Genomic DNA, 16,701 nt, shown 5'->3' on the forward strand with positions numbered 1-16,701 from the left:
AATTCACTTTATTATGCATTTTGAAAAAATTACACCATTCCAAATGACACATCAACCTTCTTATTTGTTCGCTAGCACAACCGACTACCACAACTTATGTGCAAGGATAATTAACTTTTTTGACCTGGAAATCAAATAGTGAACATGCCAGTACGCATCCTAACTCAAGAAATGAAAATAATTCTTAGACTTCTAAGGCAGACCAAGTTTAATTTCAACCTACTTCTAACCTATGGGTTTAAGCTAAATAAAATTTTAAAAAAATCTTACTCAAGAGGTATGCACTTAAAAACACTAGGTTATTTCTTCCTATTTGTCCAAGCCTTGTTGGGTGTGCGAACAAAGTACCACATTGGTAGCTGGAAAGAAAAAAGAGCTACTTATAAGGAGTTGGATACTCTTAACGATGTGAGGCCTTTTTGAGAAAAACCGTGCGGGCTTGGCCCAAAGCTTGACAATATCACATCATGCATATATCTTTGGGCCGTTTTAGCCCAACAAGTGCATCGAGAGCCAATGTTTTGGAGGGACGAGTATGAAGATGGCGGAGTGTGGCGTGGGGCTCGGCTTAGTGCCTTTGCTCGTCCCGTAGTAGGTTTACAACCTTTACTCGTAGCTTAAGACGCATTCACATGCCTTTGGGCTTCGGTGGCCAATAAATACTGCGGCAGGTGTGGGTGGCACTACGTACATGTTGAATCTCCGACCCATGGTAATGATAATGAGCACGTGGAACTTAGTTCGAGGGAGATTGTTGGGTGTGCGAACAAAGTACCACGTTGGTAATTGGAAAAAAAAAAAAGGAGCTATTTATAAGGAGTTGGATACTTTTAACGATGTGAGGCCTTTTGGGAAAACCGCGGGGCTTGGCCCCAGCAATATCACATCACGTCGTATTCGTATCTTTGGGCCGTTTTAGCTAACAAATCGGATACCGTAGCCAATGGTTTGGCGGGACGGCGTGAACTTAAGACGGAGTGTGAGCGTGGGGCCTGGCTTATTGCCTTTGCCTGTCTATGGGCCGGTTTACAATCTTTACCCGTAGCTTTGAAGACGCATACACAACCTTTGAGCTTCGGTGACTGTACCTTTACCCGTAGCTTTGAAGACGCATACATACATTGGGTTTTGGTGACGTAAACACTCGACGGTGTGGGTAGCAACGGCATACATGTTGAATCTACGATCAGGTAGTATGATAATGAGCCGTGGAACTTGGTTCGAGGAGGAGATTGTTGGGTGTGCGAACAAAAAGTACACGTTAGTATTTGGAAAGAAAAAGGAGTTACTTATAAGGAGTTGGATACTCTTAATGATGTGAGGCCTTTTGGGAAAAACCGTGCCGGGCTTGGCCACAGCGTGACAATATCACATCATGTTAAGAGTATCTTTGGGGTCGTTTTAGCCCAACAAATCGATACCGCAGCCAATGGTTTGGCGGGACGAGCATGAAATGGCGGGAGTGTGGCGTGGGGCCGGCTTATTGCCTTTGCTGGCCTATGGGCCGATTTATAACCTTTGCCGTAGCTTTGACACGCATACACAACCTTTGGGCTTCGGTGACTACCACCTTTAGCTCGTTGAAGAGAACGCATCTACACGGGGCTTCGGTGACCGTAAATACTCCGACGCGTGTGGGTGGCACCGTACATGTTGAATCTCCTCGATCCGTGATATGATAATGAGCCACGTGGAACTTAGTTCGAGGGGGAGATTGTTGGGTGTGCGAACAAAGTATCACATTAGTAGCTGGAAAGAAAAAGGAGCTACTTATAAGGAGTTGGATACTCTTAATGATGTGAGGCCTTTTGGAGAAAACCGTGCGGGGTTGGCCCAAAGCGGATAATATCACATCATGTTAAGAGTATCTTTGGGCCGTTTTAGCCCAACACCTTCGTGGACATAGTTACTCGGTATTTGAGATGGTGGGGTCCTAACATATACCCCGTGGAATTAGTCGAGGTGCGTGCAGCAGGACCAGACGCCACAATTATCCCAAAAATAACAAAGTGAACTTTTTTTATTAATAATTCTTTCTTGATTTATTTCATTATTAAAAAATAATAGAAAGAGGTGTGCACTTAAAATAAGGATTATACTCAAATAAATTAGAGAAGCCCTCTTGCTACTGGAAAACCATTATGAAAGGGTGGAGATACACAATACATTGAACTCCAATTAGCATATTGGAACTAATTCACAAAACAGTGAACTTTATCCAGTCAATCATTTCATTCATAACATTTAAACAACAACTAAGCAGAGCAAAATCCTTATAAAGAAAATGTAAATTTGAACTCTAAGCAAAACCTAAACAGAAGCAGGAAACCACAAACTCATTTACTCGTTACAAAAGAAAATGTACACATTCATTTTTAAATAGAAAAAAAAATGTAGAACATACCTTAATTAGAACAAATAGCTATCGTGCTTTGGGTACTTCAAAATGGACTTGTTGGGTATTTTACAGAGGAAAAACGTTGTTGAGTGGAACGAAAATGGAAAATTAGAATAGGCTGGACACTTGCCTTTTTATTGGCTCAGAAATCTTTTTTTTTTTTTTGCGCGGATTGTCCCTCATTTGGGGTAATCTTTAATTTTTGTCCTTCAAATTGGCGGTCTTTAAATTTTGGCCCTCAAATTGATGATCTTTAATTTTTAGCCTCTGCCTTTGCAAATTCTACCTTAAGGCAGAATTTTGCAAATCTGGCTATGCAGAACAGAGCTCTAAAACAACTGCACAAGAGGCCTGAATTTACACACCACCCCAAGTGCAAGAAGTTAAACATAACTCATGTTTGTTTTGCAGATGATCTATTACTTTGTTGCTGAGCAGATGAGCAGTCAATTAAATTGTTGATGGATGCATTTAACCACTTCTCTTTTGTCTCAGGGCTACACGCAAACATGGAAAAGAGCAACATTTATATAGCAAGGGTCACTAATCAGTTGAAGCAGAAGATTTTGGAGCAATATCATTTTGCATCAGGAACTCTGCCTTTTAAATACTTGGGAGTGCAACTCTCTTCTGGGAAACTCACAATTAGTCAATGCATGCCTTTGGTGGACAAGATTGTGGCTAGAATAAGATGCTGATCCTCAAAACTGCTTTCCTATCCTGGACGGTTGCAACTTATTAAGAGCATCTTATTTGAAATGCAAACCTATTGGAGTCAAGTTTTCTTACTCCCCAAAAAGGCACACAAAACAGTCACTGCTATTTGTAGAAACTTCCTTTGGAGTGGCTCTAATGAGAACACAAAAAAGCTCCCACTACTTGGGAGAAGCTATGTCAAGCAAGATCAACTGGGGGACTCAACATTATCCAATTCTCAGTCTGGAACCAGGCAGCTATAACTAAGCTATTGTGGGCAATTACTAAGAAGAAGGATACACTTTAGGTCCAATGGGTGCACATTCGTTATATAAAAGATAAGACTTTGCAAGAGATGGGCACTCCTAAACAATCTTGTTGGTTATTGAGAAAGGTGATTGACTCCAGAAAAGGGCTTCAATTAGGAAAGATCAAACAAACTTTAGAAGTATCATGCACAAAAGATCTACCTAGAAAGTAGTTAACACAATAAGATTTACAGCAAGAATTTCAGTACCCTAGAGTATCAAAAGTTTCCAATTGCCATACACTTCTGAGTTCTGACACATGGAAACTTTTCCAATACATTAAAGGAGGTCTACAGTGTCAGCCTGATTCCTGCAATACAATGTAATGTTTCCATGAAATTGAGAAGATTTTAAGCAAAAATAAGTTGTCATATGTCTAAGGGATCAGCACCTAAACTTTAGTGAACTAACTTCAATCAAAAACTTACTGGGATAAAGGACTTCAAGAATAATATGCACAAATAAACTTTTGTAAGTTTGTGACTGTTTCATATATAGAATATGCAAAACTCTAGTAATCAACTCCACTATTAACTTTGTCATGCATTTTCCAAAAGCTAAAACATCACCACGGGCAATGGATCAAGTGCAACATAGTTAATTGGACAACGGAGGCCTTTTGACTTGCATGTTCTTCCATTTCTTCTCCTGCAGCCATTTTTTTTTTTCATTTTTGACACGTAAAGCAATCCACTCATGTGCAAGAGAGATGCAATCCGCATTCTATTTTTAGTTTTTCCCCTTAAGAGCTTTCTTCTCCCATCTTTGCGCTCTCTCTTACATAAATCGGATGACTGCTCACAAGCATCTCCAACACAATTATTTGTCCATTTATCAGGTAAAACAAGGCTCTCTTTGTAATAATTAAGATAAAGTGGATTGTGACACCAACCATTTGTAGAGTTATCAATGCCAATATATTTAAGCTTTCCGACTACATGATCACCTGAAACCAATAATCTACGGTTCGTCTTACATACGATTTCACCATTTTTCCTTATAGCCATTGGCTTCACTAGGTCATGAGTAACCTCAAGCTCATCTGAAACAGACCTTCCATTAAAAGCTGTTCCGGAAATGCCATTATGAAGAGTAACATTTCGTTTAAGGGTAAGAGAACTGATGCTGAACTGTTTCACCCATGATTCTGGTGCACCATAATCTCTCATGATCCAAATGTCAACAGGTTTACTTTCATTATAGTTATTATCAACCAAGCAAAGTGATTCCTCTAACACGGAAAGAAACATGTCATCACATTGTCGTACCTTGCTAGTTAAGTTACTTGGCAACATCATCTCCAAGAATGTCTCATCATGCATGTCAAACAAAACAATCATACTCCGAGTTGGTTCGTCTCCACACTTGAAAGCAATCCAATGGGAAGATCCATTCATATAATGCGGCGTACTACTAAAGACTTGACAAGACAGAGCGCCATGACTAATGTCTTTCCAAACACCAGTGCTTAGCTTATAAAGCTCAACATTAGGTGGCAGTAGACAATAAGTAGGCTGTACTATTCTTACCACCTTGTAGTCATTAGTAACATGATCAAATCCAAACCCCTGTGTATGATCATAGGTACTGTGTGTCTTAAATGTATAAATTGGTGTTGGGAGTTTTACAGACTTTCTGATGCATGGGTTCCAAAGATAAAAATGTTTCCGGTAACAGTTGTGACCGTCTGCAAGGCACAAAAGACCGTTACAACTACCCACAATATTAAAGTAACAGCTAGTCCGCTTAAATGGCAAATCAAACTGGGCATACTGATTCAAATTCTCGTCGTCACAGAATAAACCATATACTTCTTCTTCTGGGTTTCTAGAGTGATATGGAATTAGGATGTGCTCATCCTGTTTTCGGTTGAGATGCATGGAGATAAAAATAGGGCTAGTAAGAAGAGAGTACCATGTCTTGCACAAACTTGTGAATCGAAGGATTGACTTGACGGGTAGTCTTGTGAAGATGTCAATCATCAATTCTTGTGGCAAATAATCAGACATTTCTAGCAGATCTGTTCAAGTGATTGAATATCTAATTTGTGAGTTGTGAGTTGTGACTGTTCACTCTGATTTTGGTTCAATTAAGTTTCCGGTTTAACACATCAAAACCTTTTCGATGTCCAATGTGGTACTCTCGGGAAAATGCAAAAACAAAACCAGTTCACTGATGTTTTTGTTTCGATTTACTTCCCGACTTAATCCCTAAATTTTTTCCAAGTCCAATGTAGTAATTTTCCTGTTCGGATAATTTGTTGTCATAAATATATTTCGGTAAATTCTTTTAAGAGTAACAATTTTTGTTTGAATAACTAATTAAAAAAAAAATATTTATTAACATGACAGAAATGTGCTTGGTCAAACTTTTAAAATTGTGTTTAGGAAAGCTACTTGTTTCAGCTGAAAAACAACTTTTATATCACTAATAAAACAAAACTTATCTTCAAAAAAAAAAAAAAAAAAAAAAACTTGACCAAGCACATTAATTTTCTAAGAAAAATTATGCACTTTTCATTTCTCAAAAGCTTAGTCAAACAGGCTAGAAGTAAGATCATTTATGCTCACTTACATTTAATATTTTTTTTTTTATAACTATCTGTTGTATTTACCAAAGTGAATCTTAACACCACCACTTACAATATAAGGAGATGAAAAGGGCCAATAAAGATCTTCAATTTTCGTTTTGGCTTAATGTTTGGTTTGGTGACGCCACATTGAAAATTGAATTCACTAGTTTATTTCCTAACACGAACGACGAGAAGGCTCTAGTTCATTAGTTAGGATTTTTGACCGAAGTAAGTCAGTATTTAAATCAATTTATCAAAATAATTTTTTTTTTTTGAAAAATTACAAAACTGAAATAAATGTATTTCGCTGTAACATATTAGGCATTATTTTATTCAAAAAACTAACGGAAAAAAAATAGTGGTTGAGAAACGGCTTACCCTTAATCGTACTTGTGAGAAACAGTTTACTCTTAATACGTAACTGAGAGTAACGACTCTAAGAATTGTGCACGGAAAGCTTTTGTACGGAATCTGACAATGATTGATTTTAAAGTCGTAAATTAGAGTTACTGACTTGTTAAAACGTGAATCGGCAGTAACGTTTACCTGATATGCTGATGACTGAGTCGAGTTTAATATTTTGAGTCAAAAGAATGAGATAGATCATTGTCATCCAGTGAACTTATGGCTGTGCAGGCTAAAAGTTATATAAAAAAAAAGATAAATACATCATATTTCATTTTATTTGTATTAATTTAACGGAAAAGGCTCAAATATGCTATCCAACTATCGGAAATGACTCATTTATGCCACTCATCAATAGTTTGGCTCATTTATGCCATCGAACTATAGGAAATGGCTCATTTATGCCATCGAACTGTAGGAAATGGCTTATTTATGCCACTCATCAATAGTTTGACTCATTTATGCCATCGCCCGTTAATATAAATGACTCATCCATGCCATATTTCATTAAAGCTGATTTTACAATACCATATATGACACGTGGCCTCCAATTAGAGGTCTACGTCGTTTAATTAAATCAACCCAATTTTAAACACCAAATTAATAAAATATCCGACCTATACACCTTACCCATCCACAACCATAATCTAGTTGGAGGCCACGTGTCATATGTGGTATTGTAAAACCAGCTTTAATGAAATATGGCATGGATGAGTCATTTTTATTAAAGCGATGTTAAGATAAATGAGTCAAACTATTGATAAGTACAGATAAATGAACCATTTCCTATAGTTCGATGGCATAAATGAGTCATTTCCTATAGTTCGACGCAAGATAAATGAGCCAAACTATTGACGAGTGGCATAAATGAGTCATTTCCGATAGTTGAATGGCATATATGAGCCTTTTCCGTTAATTTAATTAGATACGAATTTTAAGAAAATAAAAAAAACTTATAAATTTTGTGATTTTAATAAATATATTATTCCTACAATATTTCTTATATAACTTTAAACGTCAAAATAAAGAAATAGTATTAAATAAAAAAAGTGAATTTAAAGAAAATACATAGATTGAATCGGATTGAATATTAAAAGACCCACATTATAATGTTCATTAGTACATATTAGATGTGTTTTATGGGCTTACATGTGACCTATCAATTGTCATCATCATTTTAAAGTGAATTACAATTCAATGATAAAATATGTACTGCTAATGTACATGCAATTTTCTGTGACGTATATCAGCAAGATGTCATACGTATAAAATCAATAAAAATTCTTTTGAAAAAATTTGAGTTTTTTTGTCTACATCTATAACCGATTGGACAAATTTTCTTAAATATCTATAATTAAGACCAAATTCATTGTAAATTTTTTCTAAAGTGTATAAACTTTCCAAATAAAGGAACACTCTCAAACAACATATACATAATATTTTCTAAACATAGCCGAAGCTATGATTTAAAATTTAGGCGTTATGAACTCATCATCAAATGCACAACTCGTTTTGCTAATTGGTTTGCAATTAAAATAGCTATAATAAAAGTGATCTATGTCATTCTTTCGAAACCAAATGATTAAACTCGCTCAGTTACGTTTTAGCCTGAAGTCGTAATTCTGGATTTTGACTTAAAATCAATCAATGTTAGATTTCGTACAAAGGTTGTTCGTGCAGGGATTCTTAGAGTCGTTACTCTAAGTTACGTATTAAGGATAAAATAATGCCTAATACGTTACTGCGGAATACATTTATTCTAGTTTTGTAAATTTTAAAAAAATGTATTATTTTGGTAAATTGATTTAAATAATAACTTACTTCGGTCAAAAATGAACATGTGCAATTTGATTGATAATCTTTTTTCCTTTAGTTTCTTGTGAATAAGATCAAGTTAAAGCTCATTTCTTCTTTAAAGCTTCATGAATGCCAGATTCTTAATCTATTCAGCTGTATGGCCCTATTAGACCAAGAATCCAGAGTCCGCCCGCCACAAAAAGTTCACCATTCGTCCTTATAGCACATGTTTCTCCAATGAATTTGTCTGTTGGTTTATGTGGGGATCGGATTTCTGTCTTTGAGTATGAAATGGACCATGATCGTTGCGTTATTTGGGTTTTGAACCAGTATGATAGAGAGACTTGTTGTGGTATCGATGCGAGGATATTCACGTGCTATTGGATTCAGGGAAAAAGGGGAATTTATTTTGAAGCAGTACTCTGGGGATCTTCTGTCGTATGATTCTGAGAGCAAGAAATTTAATGATGTTGATAGCCAAGGAGGAAGATATCCATTCTTCTTGAGCAAGTATGTCGAGGGTCTAGTGTTGCTTTGGATGCCGTGGAGCTACAACTGATCCTTCTGATGCATCTGATTCTTATGAGCCAACTTGGATACAACCTTAACTGGAATCTACACACCCAATAAAATGGAGTTGCTGAAGTGCTGGTATAGAAGCACCCTTAGTCAAAAGTAGTTTTCCTCATTAATTAGCCTTTTTGTTCTGGCATCTATATGTTTATGACTAGCTGTAAAGCTCAAATTCTGGCAGTCTTTCTTTCAAACCTATGTCGGGCAGGTTTTTTGAATTTAATTTATGATCGAACTAGTTTGTGATTATAGTTGTTTCAAAATTATCAACTTGATTTTTTTTTTTTTTGGATAAAGGTAACATATCAACTTGATTATTACTTTCTCTGTTTCATTCAAAGCTATGCTATGGAACTGCCAAATAGAGATTATCCCAGAGTATGTTAGATTCCCTGCTTTAAACGGAAAATTACTTCTGCAAGTAGAATAGAGAAATTAGTAACAAAAAAACCAGAGAAGTATCAGTATATCATGAATCCTATTGTTGTATGACCAAAGGAAAATATAACAGAAAATGCATAACAACCATAAGAAAACTAAACTCCAGGTCTGTAGTACTTGTGATAAACATCCGACAACTGGAGTGCAACTGAGGAACTATAAGAGTCAGTTTTTACCGTACTAAAAAATAGGTGCTAATACCACAGAATTAAAGTAATCAACTTTCTCTTAACCTTGTACTGTGCATTTAACAAGAACTACAAAATAGCAATACGCTATAAACCAACTAGAGCACAGCTACAGGCTATAAATAGACAGAAAGGTCTTTTGAGTTTTAACCAGTGGCTGAGCCACATACAGTCGAGGGGGTTCATCTCGGTGGGAAAAAAACACTGTTTTTACAAGGTTAAAATTATTTTTTATGTATATATAGTAGATTTTGAACCCCCTTAGGCTTCTTCGTATGTTTACTTTTTTATATTTTGAACCCCCTCGGCGGAAATCCTGGCTCCACCACTGGTTTTAACTTACTATATATATTCTTCCGTTCATTCTTTTTTCAACCATTGCCCTTTCTATTTTGATATGCATATCAATCCTCTGAAGAAGAATGGAGATTCAAAGCATTGTGTTCTCCTTTAGTTTTTTACCCCAAGTATTTCCTCATCCCAACTTTAAACTCCTCCTTGCCTGAATATGATGACTTTCTTTTCCAAATGATTGTTGTTCACAAGTGTTTCCAACTCAATAACCTGTTCGTTTATCAATCCAAAGCAGGCATTCCTAATAGGTATCACTTTAAAAATCATGCATGGTCCTATTAGACCAAGAATTCACAGTACGTTCTCCACAAAAGCTATTGGAGTTCCCAAGCAATTGAGTAACCTCCGGCAAAAATATTACAGCAAATAGTGGCTGCATGAACTTACGAGTGCATCAGAGAAACCCAAAATATAAATGCATGTTAACGGCAACCAGAACTGAAATCTTTAGCCAAGACAAAGGCCAAACTTCTGGGAAGATGTAGAAGAGAATAGGAAGATGAAGGAACCAGCAAGCAGTAGCCAATCACAACCTGAGATAAGATCAACAAAATAAAAAGAAAGAAACTCTCTGACCAAAGCATATGATTAAAAAGAAACTAAATTCCATTCATATAAGTGGTTTTCGGTATTACAACTAAGTATCATACTACTGACAAATTGGCTAGAAGATGTAAGTCAAATTCTTTAACAACTTCTTTCTCGCACCTTTGGGCTTTCTCTTCCATGAATCGAATGACTCTTCACAAGCACCTTCAGCACACTAATTTCTGCATTTATCAAGTAAAACAAGACTCTCTTTGTAAGAATTAACATAAAGTGAATAGTGAGACAGGTGATTAGTAGAGTCACGAACGCAAAGATCCTTTATCTTTTCATTTGCATGATCAACTGACAACAATAGTCCATTGCTCTCTGTCCACAAAATTTCACCATTTTCCTAGTAACCAATGGCTTTAACAAGGAATAAGTAACCTCGGGCTCATATGGAATGCGACGAGAACTAATGTTGTATTGTTTCACCCATGATTCTGCTTCACCATACTCTTTCATCATCCAAATATCACTTGATTCGTCATAGTTATAATAAACCACACAATGTGACTCATCTAGCACAAAAAGGTTCATTCCCTCACAATGTTGCAGTATTTCAGTAACTAAACTATTAGGGAACATTATCACCGAGAATGTTTCATCATGCATATCAAACGAAACAATCACATTCGCACTTGGTCCTTCTTCCCACATGAAAGCAACCCAATGGGAACCTCCATTCAGATACACCTGCCGTTTACTGCAAAAGCATATATATTTTTCTTTTTCGGTTGAGATGCATGTTGATAAAAGTAGGGCTAGTAAGAAGAGAGTACCACGACTTGCACAAACTTGTACATCTAAGTATTGACTTAATGGGTAGTCTCATGAAGATTTCAATCATCAATTCTTCTGGCAAATACTCTGACATTTCTCTGTTCTTCTCAATTTTGTTATTTTCCTTTCTCAGAACTGAACAAATTTTGCCACTATTTAGAGCTTCATGCCTAAACCCTAGTCTCTGCTGAAGGTATATATATTGCTAAACCTCAGAAAACGCTATGAGTTCAATGTTCTAATTCTAGTGTGAATTTTCGAGAAAATGACAAAAATGGTCCCTTATTTCTTTGTCAGCAAGTCCAAAAATAGCTCCTTAAGTATCATTTGAGTCGTTGTAAGAGAAAAGGGTCAAAAATACCCCTCTACTTTGGCAAAAGGGCTAAAAATATTTTCAGTTATAAATTTGGATAAAAAATATTCCTCTCGTCATTAAAATTTTCAAATATACCTCTATCTTAATGGAAATTCCAAAATCCCTCAAAATAACCCTACTTCATTTTTAAACCCGCTCCATTTAAACCAAACCTACTACATAAAAAACTCATATGCGATCAAATTGTTCCCGAGTCATACATCTGGAGCCACTAGGCACAGGAGCGGGTAATCCATATAGGTTTTTTATTTAGTTAAGTCAGGTTTAAATGGAGTGGGTTTAAAAATGAAATCGGGTTATTTTGGGAATTTCCGTAAAGACATGGGTATATTTAAAAACTTTAATGACCAGAGGAGTATTTTTTATCCAAATTTATAATGGAGGATATTTTTAGCCCTTTTCCCAAATTAGAAGGGTATTTTTGACCTTTTTCCTGGTTTTAATCTTGTTATATTTATCAAAAGTGAGTATTTTTGTCTCCGTCAAGTACTTATTAAATTTTGATTGTTAAATTTAATCGAAATGTGAAAATAAAGAAAAATATCTAAGGAAAACTCACATTTGGAAGTATAAATTATAAAATTTATGTTATTTTCAGTTTATTTCAAGAGTCTAATACAATTCTTTGAGGTGTAATTTTTATTTTTATTTTCTTTTTTGTGTCTGGTATAATTTTGTATGTTGTCATTTCTAGAAAGCTTTTGAGTTAATGGCTAAAAATTCCCTAAACTGTGAGTAGTACATTTTTGCAAGTTTCGTCATCCACCTGACTTTTATAATAGTTAAGAACTCTCCAAAACTATCATTATCTTGCAAATTTTATATTTCTATTTAAATCATTCGAGGTTCTGTCACCCTTCTGAACTATAATATTTGAAGGTTAAAACTCAAGGGTTAGACATATGACAAAAAGTTTGTGATGGATTTCTAAATATTCGTGTTAGAGGTAAGAAAAAATGATGCCGTGTTGGATTTTTACTAGGCCGATGTTTTTTGTTAGCTTTATGATTATTTTCTCTTTATTTCCTTTTGTTCTTCATCTCCTTCGATTTCTTCTTTAATCAAATTGATCTGGGTTAACAACCGAATAACCTAAGGAGTTGCACTGCTAATAACTTCCCTACTCTAGCGGGAAGATAATAGGAAACATTCTTAATTACAATTGAGAGGAGGTAAATGCCTTTGAATTATAGATACTTAGGACTAGGAGCAACTTCCCTAGTACCATACAAAAATTGAGCTATACAAGAGTTTCATGGTGGTTCAAAGAGAAACGTTGTGTTTGGTATGAAGGAAAATGTTTTTTAAGGCAAATAAATGGGTTCGTTTCTTATTTTCTTGTGTTCGGTACGTAAGAAAAAATATTATCCTAAAAGCATTTGTACACAATCTAGATAAACGCTATGGGAGGTGGGGGTGCGTGTTTTCCTGGCTCTTTTCGTTCAAGACCTTCATCATCCTATTAATCAACTTAACTGGACTATAGTTACCCTTTTTCAACAACTTTTAGTTCTCTTTTGAGTGTATGGAGAGGGCAGGTTATTCACCTAAACTTTGGAAATCCAAGAAGTTCTTGAACATAGAATGATATGGAATTAATGCACGGATAAGTTATATACTGGTATTTGACTTTTAAAGGAAGAAAAGACAGAGGAAAGATCTCTATATCTTTACCTTCTGTTTTTTCATCTTAGAATCTATTGGTAATGAAACCAGTGTTGCCATTTGCTACCTAAAAGGCATTGGACATAATACCTCACTGACCAAAGAAAGAGGTGCACTTATTAGACTAATAAAGTATGACTATTGTATACCTGTGTCAATGACTATTACAAGCTAGTCAAGTATGCATACTAATGTTTTGTAGCAGATTTCTTGCAGAATGAGCTAAAGGAGGAAATACTAGACAAAGAAACCCAAAAAAGTTTTCTTTCTTGAAGCTACAATACTTCAGCAAAAAGTGGTTGCATGAACTTTCTAGCAAGTACATCAAAGAACTCCCTAGCACAACTGCACGATAATGGCAACTAGCATTGAAATCTTCAGCCAAGACAAAGACTAAACTACTACCAACAAGACGCATAAGAGAATAGGGAGAACCAGCGACAATAAGCCAATCATACCTTGTTGTAAGATCAACAGGATAGAAAGAAAGGCATCTGATCATGACAACTAAATTATGTGTAAGATCAACAAAATAGAAAGAACGGCATATGATCATGACAACTAAATTATGTTCATAAAGTGGTCTTCAGAATTACTACCAAGATATCTGGCTAGAAACAGTAGCCAGTCAGTATGCAAACCGCAATCCAAGACTATTGCAAATGCTACAAGGTTTGGCAGTATCATAGCCCGAAAACATCTACCCCCGAAAACATCTACAGGAAGGTAGTTGATACAGTAGGACTTACAGCCTGTATTCTTAATCTGAGAGTTCAGTACCCAAGAGCATAAAACTTTCCACGCACTCTTGTACAACGACCAGGCAACGATCTGTTTTTACAGTCTATTGGACTGAGTTCGATCTGTTTTTACTACTGTAAATGCTGAACCAAAATAGCGCTTGTCTTTTGCTATTTTACCAAAATCTTTGTTGATCAAAAAAAATAATAATGATAATAATCGATTAACAGCTATGCTACAGGAGCTACCAAAGAAAAACCCAACAGATCCTCCAACAAATCCAAAATGTTTCAGCAAATAGAGGCTGCAAAAGCTTTTAGTATACTAAAGAATCCCAAAATGCCAAGACGAAGGAACCAGCAAAATCTACAGCCTATTTCTAAATGAAAGACTTTCAGTACCCTAGAGTATTAAAACTTGCCATACACTTCTTAACTCATGGAAACTTTGACCTTCCAATACATCAAAGGAGGTCTACAGTGTCAGCCTGAGCCCTGAAATACACTGTAATGTTTGCATGAAATTGAGAAGATTTTAAGCACAAAATAAGTTGTCATATGTCTAAGGAGTCACCACCTAAACTTCATTGTAACTAACTTCAATCAAAAACTTACTGGACTAAAGGAGTTCAAGAATAATATGCATAAATAAACTTCTGTAAGTTTGTGGCTGTATCATATATAGAATATGCAAAAATCTAGTATCAACTCTACTATTTACTTTTTCATGCATTTTCCAAAAGCTAAAACATAGCCACGGGCAATAGATCAAGTGCAACATAGTTAATTGGACAACGGAGGTCTTTTGACTTGCATATTCTTCCTTTTTGTCTTCGGCAGCCATTTTCCTTTCACTTTTGACACGTAAAGCAATCCACTCATGTGCAAGAGAGATGCAATCCGCATTCTATTTTTAGTTTTTGCCCTTAAGAGCTTTCTTCTCCCATCTTTGGGCTCTCTTTTCCATAAATCAGATGACTCCTCACAAGCATCCCCAACACAATTATTTGTCCATTTATCAGGTAAAACAAGGCTCTCTTTGTAATAATTAACATAAAGTGGCTTGTGACACCAACCATTTGTAGAGTTCCCAATGCCAATATCTTTATACTTTCCGACTACATGATCAACTGAAACCAATAATCTGCGGTTCGTTTTCCATACGATTTCACCATTTTTCCTTATAGCCATTGGCTTCTCCAAGTCATGAGTAACCTCAAGCTCATCTGGAGCAGACCTTCCATTATAGGCTGTCCAGAACATGTCATCACGAAGAGGAATATTTCGTGTAAAGTGACGAGAACTAATGCTGAACCGTTTCACCCATGATTCTGGTGCACCATACACTCTCATCATCCATATATCAATAGGTTTACTTCTGTCATAGTTATTATCGACCAAATAAAGTGATTCTTCTAACACAAAAAGGGACATTTCATCACGGTATAGTCGTATCTCATTAGTTAAACTACTCGGCAACATCATCTCCGAGAATGTCTCATCATGCATGTGAAACAAAACAATCGTACCCCCAGTTGGTTCTTTTTCCCACTTGGAAGCAATCCAATGTGAAGCTCCATTCAGGTACACCTGTGGTGCAATGCAAAGGAATACAAAAGACGGAGCGACATGACTAATGTCTATCCAAACACCCGTGCTTAACTTATAAAGCTCAACATTAGGTGGCATTATCCGAGAAGTAGTGTATACTATTCTTACCACCTTGTAGTCATTAGTAACAGGATCAAATCCAAACCCCTGTGTATGATCAAAGGTGCTGGGCCTGGATCTGGATTTCTTAATTGTATAAATTGGTATTGGGAGTTTTATAGACTTTCTGATGGATGGGTTCCAAAGATAGAAATGGTCATAGTGATACAACAGGTCATCGGCAAGGCACAAAATCCCATTACAACTACCCACAATATTAAAGTAACTGTTTTTGCACTCAAATGGCAAATCAAATTGGGCATATTGATCCAAATTCTTATTGTCACATAACAAAGCATATATTTCTTCTTTTGGGTTTTTAGAGTGATATTGCATTAGGATATGATCATCTTGTTTTCGGTTGAGATGCATAGAGATAAAATGAGGGGTAGTAAGAAGAGAGTACCATGACTTGCAAACACTTGTGAATCGAAGTATTGACTTAATGGGTAGTCTTAAGAAGATGTTAATCATCAATTCTTGTGGCAAATACTCTGACATTTCTCTGTTCAAGTGGGTTTCGATATCTCTGTTCTTCTGGATTTTGTTATTTTCCTTTGTCTTGCTTCAAGAACTGAACAAATTAACTACACTCTTCTACACCTTCATAGTCGATCTGCTACTAATTTCTTTGTGCAGCTTCAAATCTTTCTTCAGTAAACGCTTCGACTGTTCACTGTGAATCGAAGGATTGACTTGATGGGTAGTCTTGTGAAGATTTCAATCATCAATTCCTGTGGCAAACAATCAAGACATTTCTAACAGATCTCTTCAGGTGGTTGAATATCTAACAGTTCTCTTCAGGCGACAAATAATCAGACATTTCTAGCACTCTTCTGGTGTCAAATAATCAGACATTTATAATTATTTGATTTCTCTCGGGAAGATACAAAAACATACTTAAACAGTTCTAATTCTAATTTCGTCGCATATGTTTGTGACTGTTTCTCTCTGTTTTTGTTTCCATTTATTTTAACCCCCTAAAACTATTTCAAAGTCCAATGTGGTACTTTCGGAAAATACGAAGACAAAGAACTCAACCAAAACATATTAAACAGACGAAGTAAAGATTTTTTATGATCACCTACGATTTGAAGAAAAGAAAAT

General features: G+C 35.9%; 1 protein-coding gene and 2 pseudogenes across 1 annotated transcript; all 3 read right to left on the minus strand.

Annotated features, from left to right (window-relative positions):
* Window positions 1-3,524: 3,524 nt before the first annotated feature.
* On the minus strand, window positions 3,525-5,420 carry LOC132036439 (F-box protein At3g07870-like). Its single transcript, XM_059426781.1, has one exon. The coding sequence runs from the start codon at window positions 5,409-5,411 to the stop codon at window positions 3,960-3,962; it is 1,452 nt and encodes a 483-aa protein (XP_059282764.1). The 5' UTR covers window positions 5,412-5,420; the 3' UTR covers window positions 3,525-3,959.
* Window positions 5,421-10,069: 4,649 nt separating this feature from the next.
* LOC132036686 (F-box protein At4g22390-like) lies at window positions 10,070-11,331 on the minus strand (annotated as a pseudogene).
* A 3,031-nt stretch (window positions 11,332-14,362) lies between these two features.
* On the minus strand, window positions 14,363-16,095 carry LOC132037695 (F-box protein At3g07870-like; annotated as a pseudogene).
* Between the last annotated feature and the right edge of the window lie 606 nt (window positions 16,096-16,701).

Source organism: Lycium ferocissimum, chromosome 11 (genome assembly GCF_029784015.1).
Source record: "Lycium ferocissimum isolate CSIRO_LF1 chromosome 11, AGI_CSIRO_Lferr_CH_V1, whole genome shotgun sequence".
Taxonomy (NCBI): domain Eukaryota; kingdom Viridiplantae; phylum Streptophyta; class Magnoliopsida; order Solanales; family Solanaceae; genus Lycium; species Lycium ferocissimum.

Excerpts from the sequence above, each read along its gene's own strand:
- LOC132036439 (XM_059426781.1), bottom strand. The coding sequence starts at position 5,411 with ATGTCTGATTATTTGCCACAAGAATTGATGATTGACATCTTCACAAGA.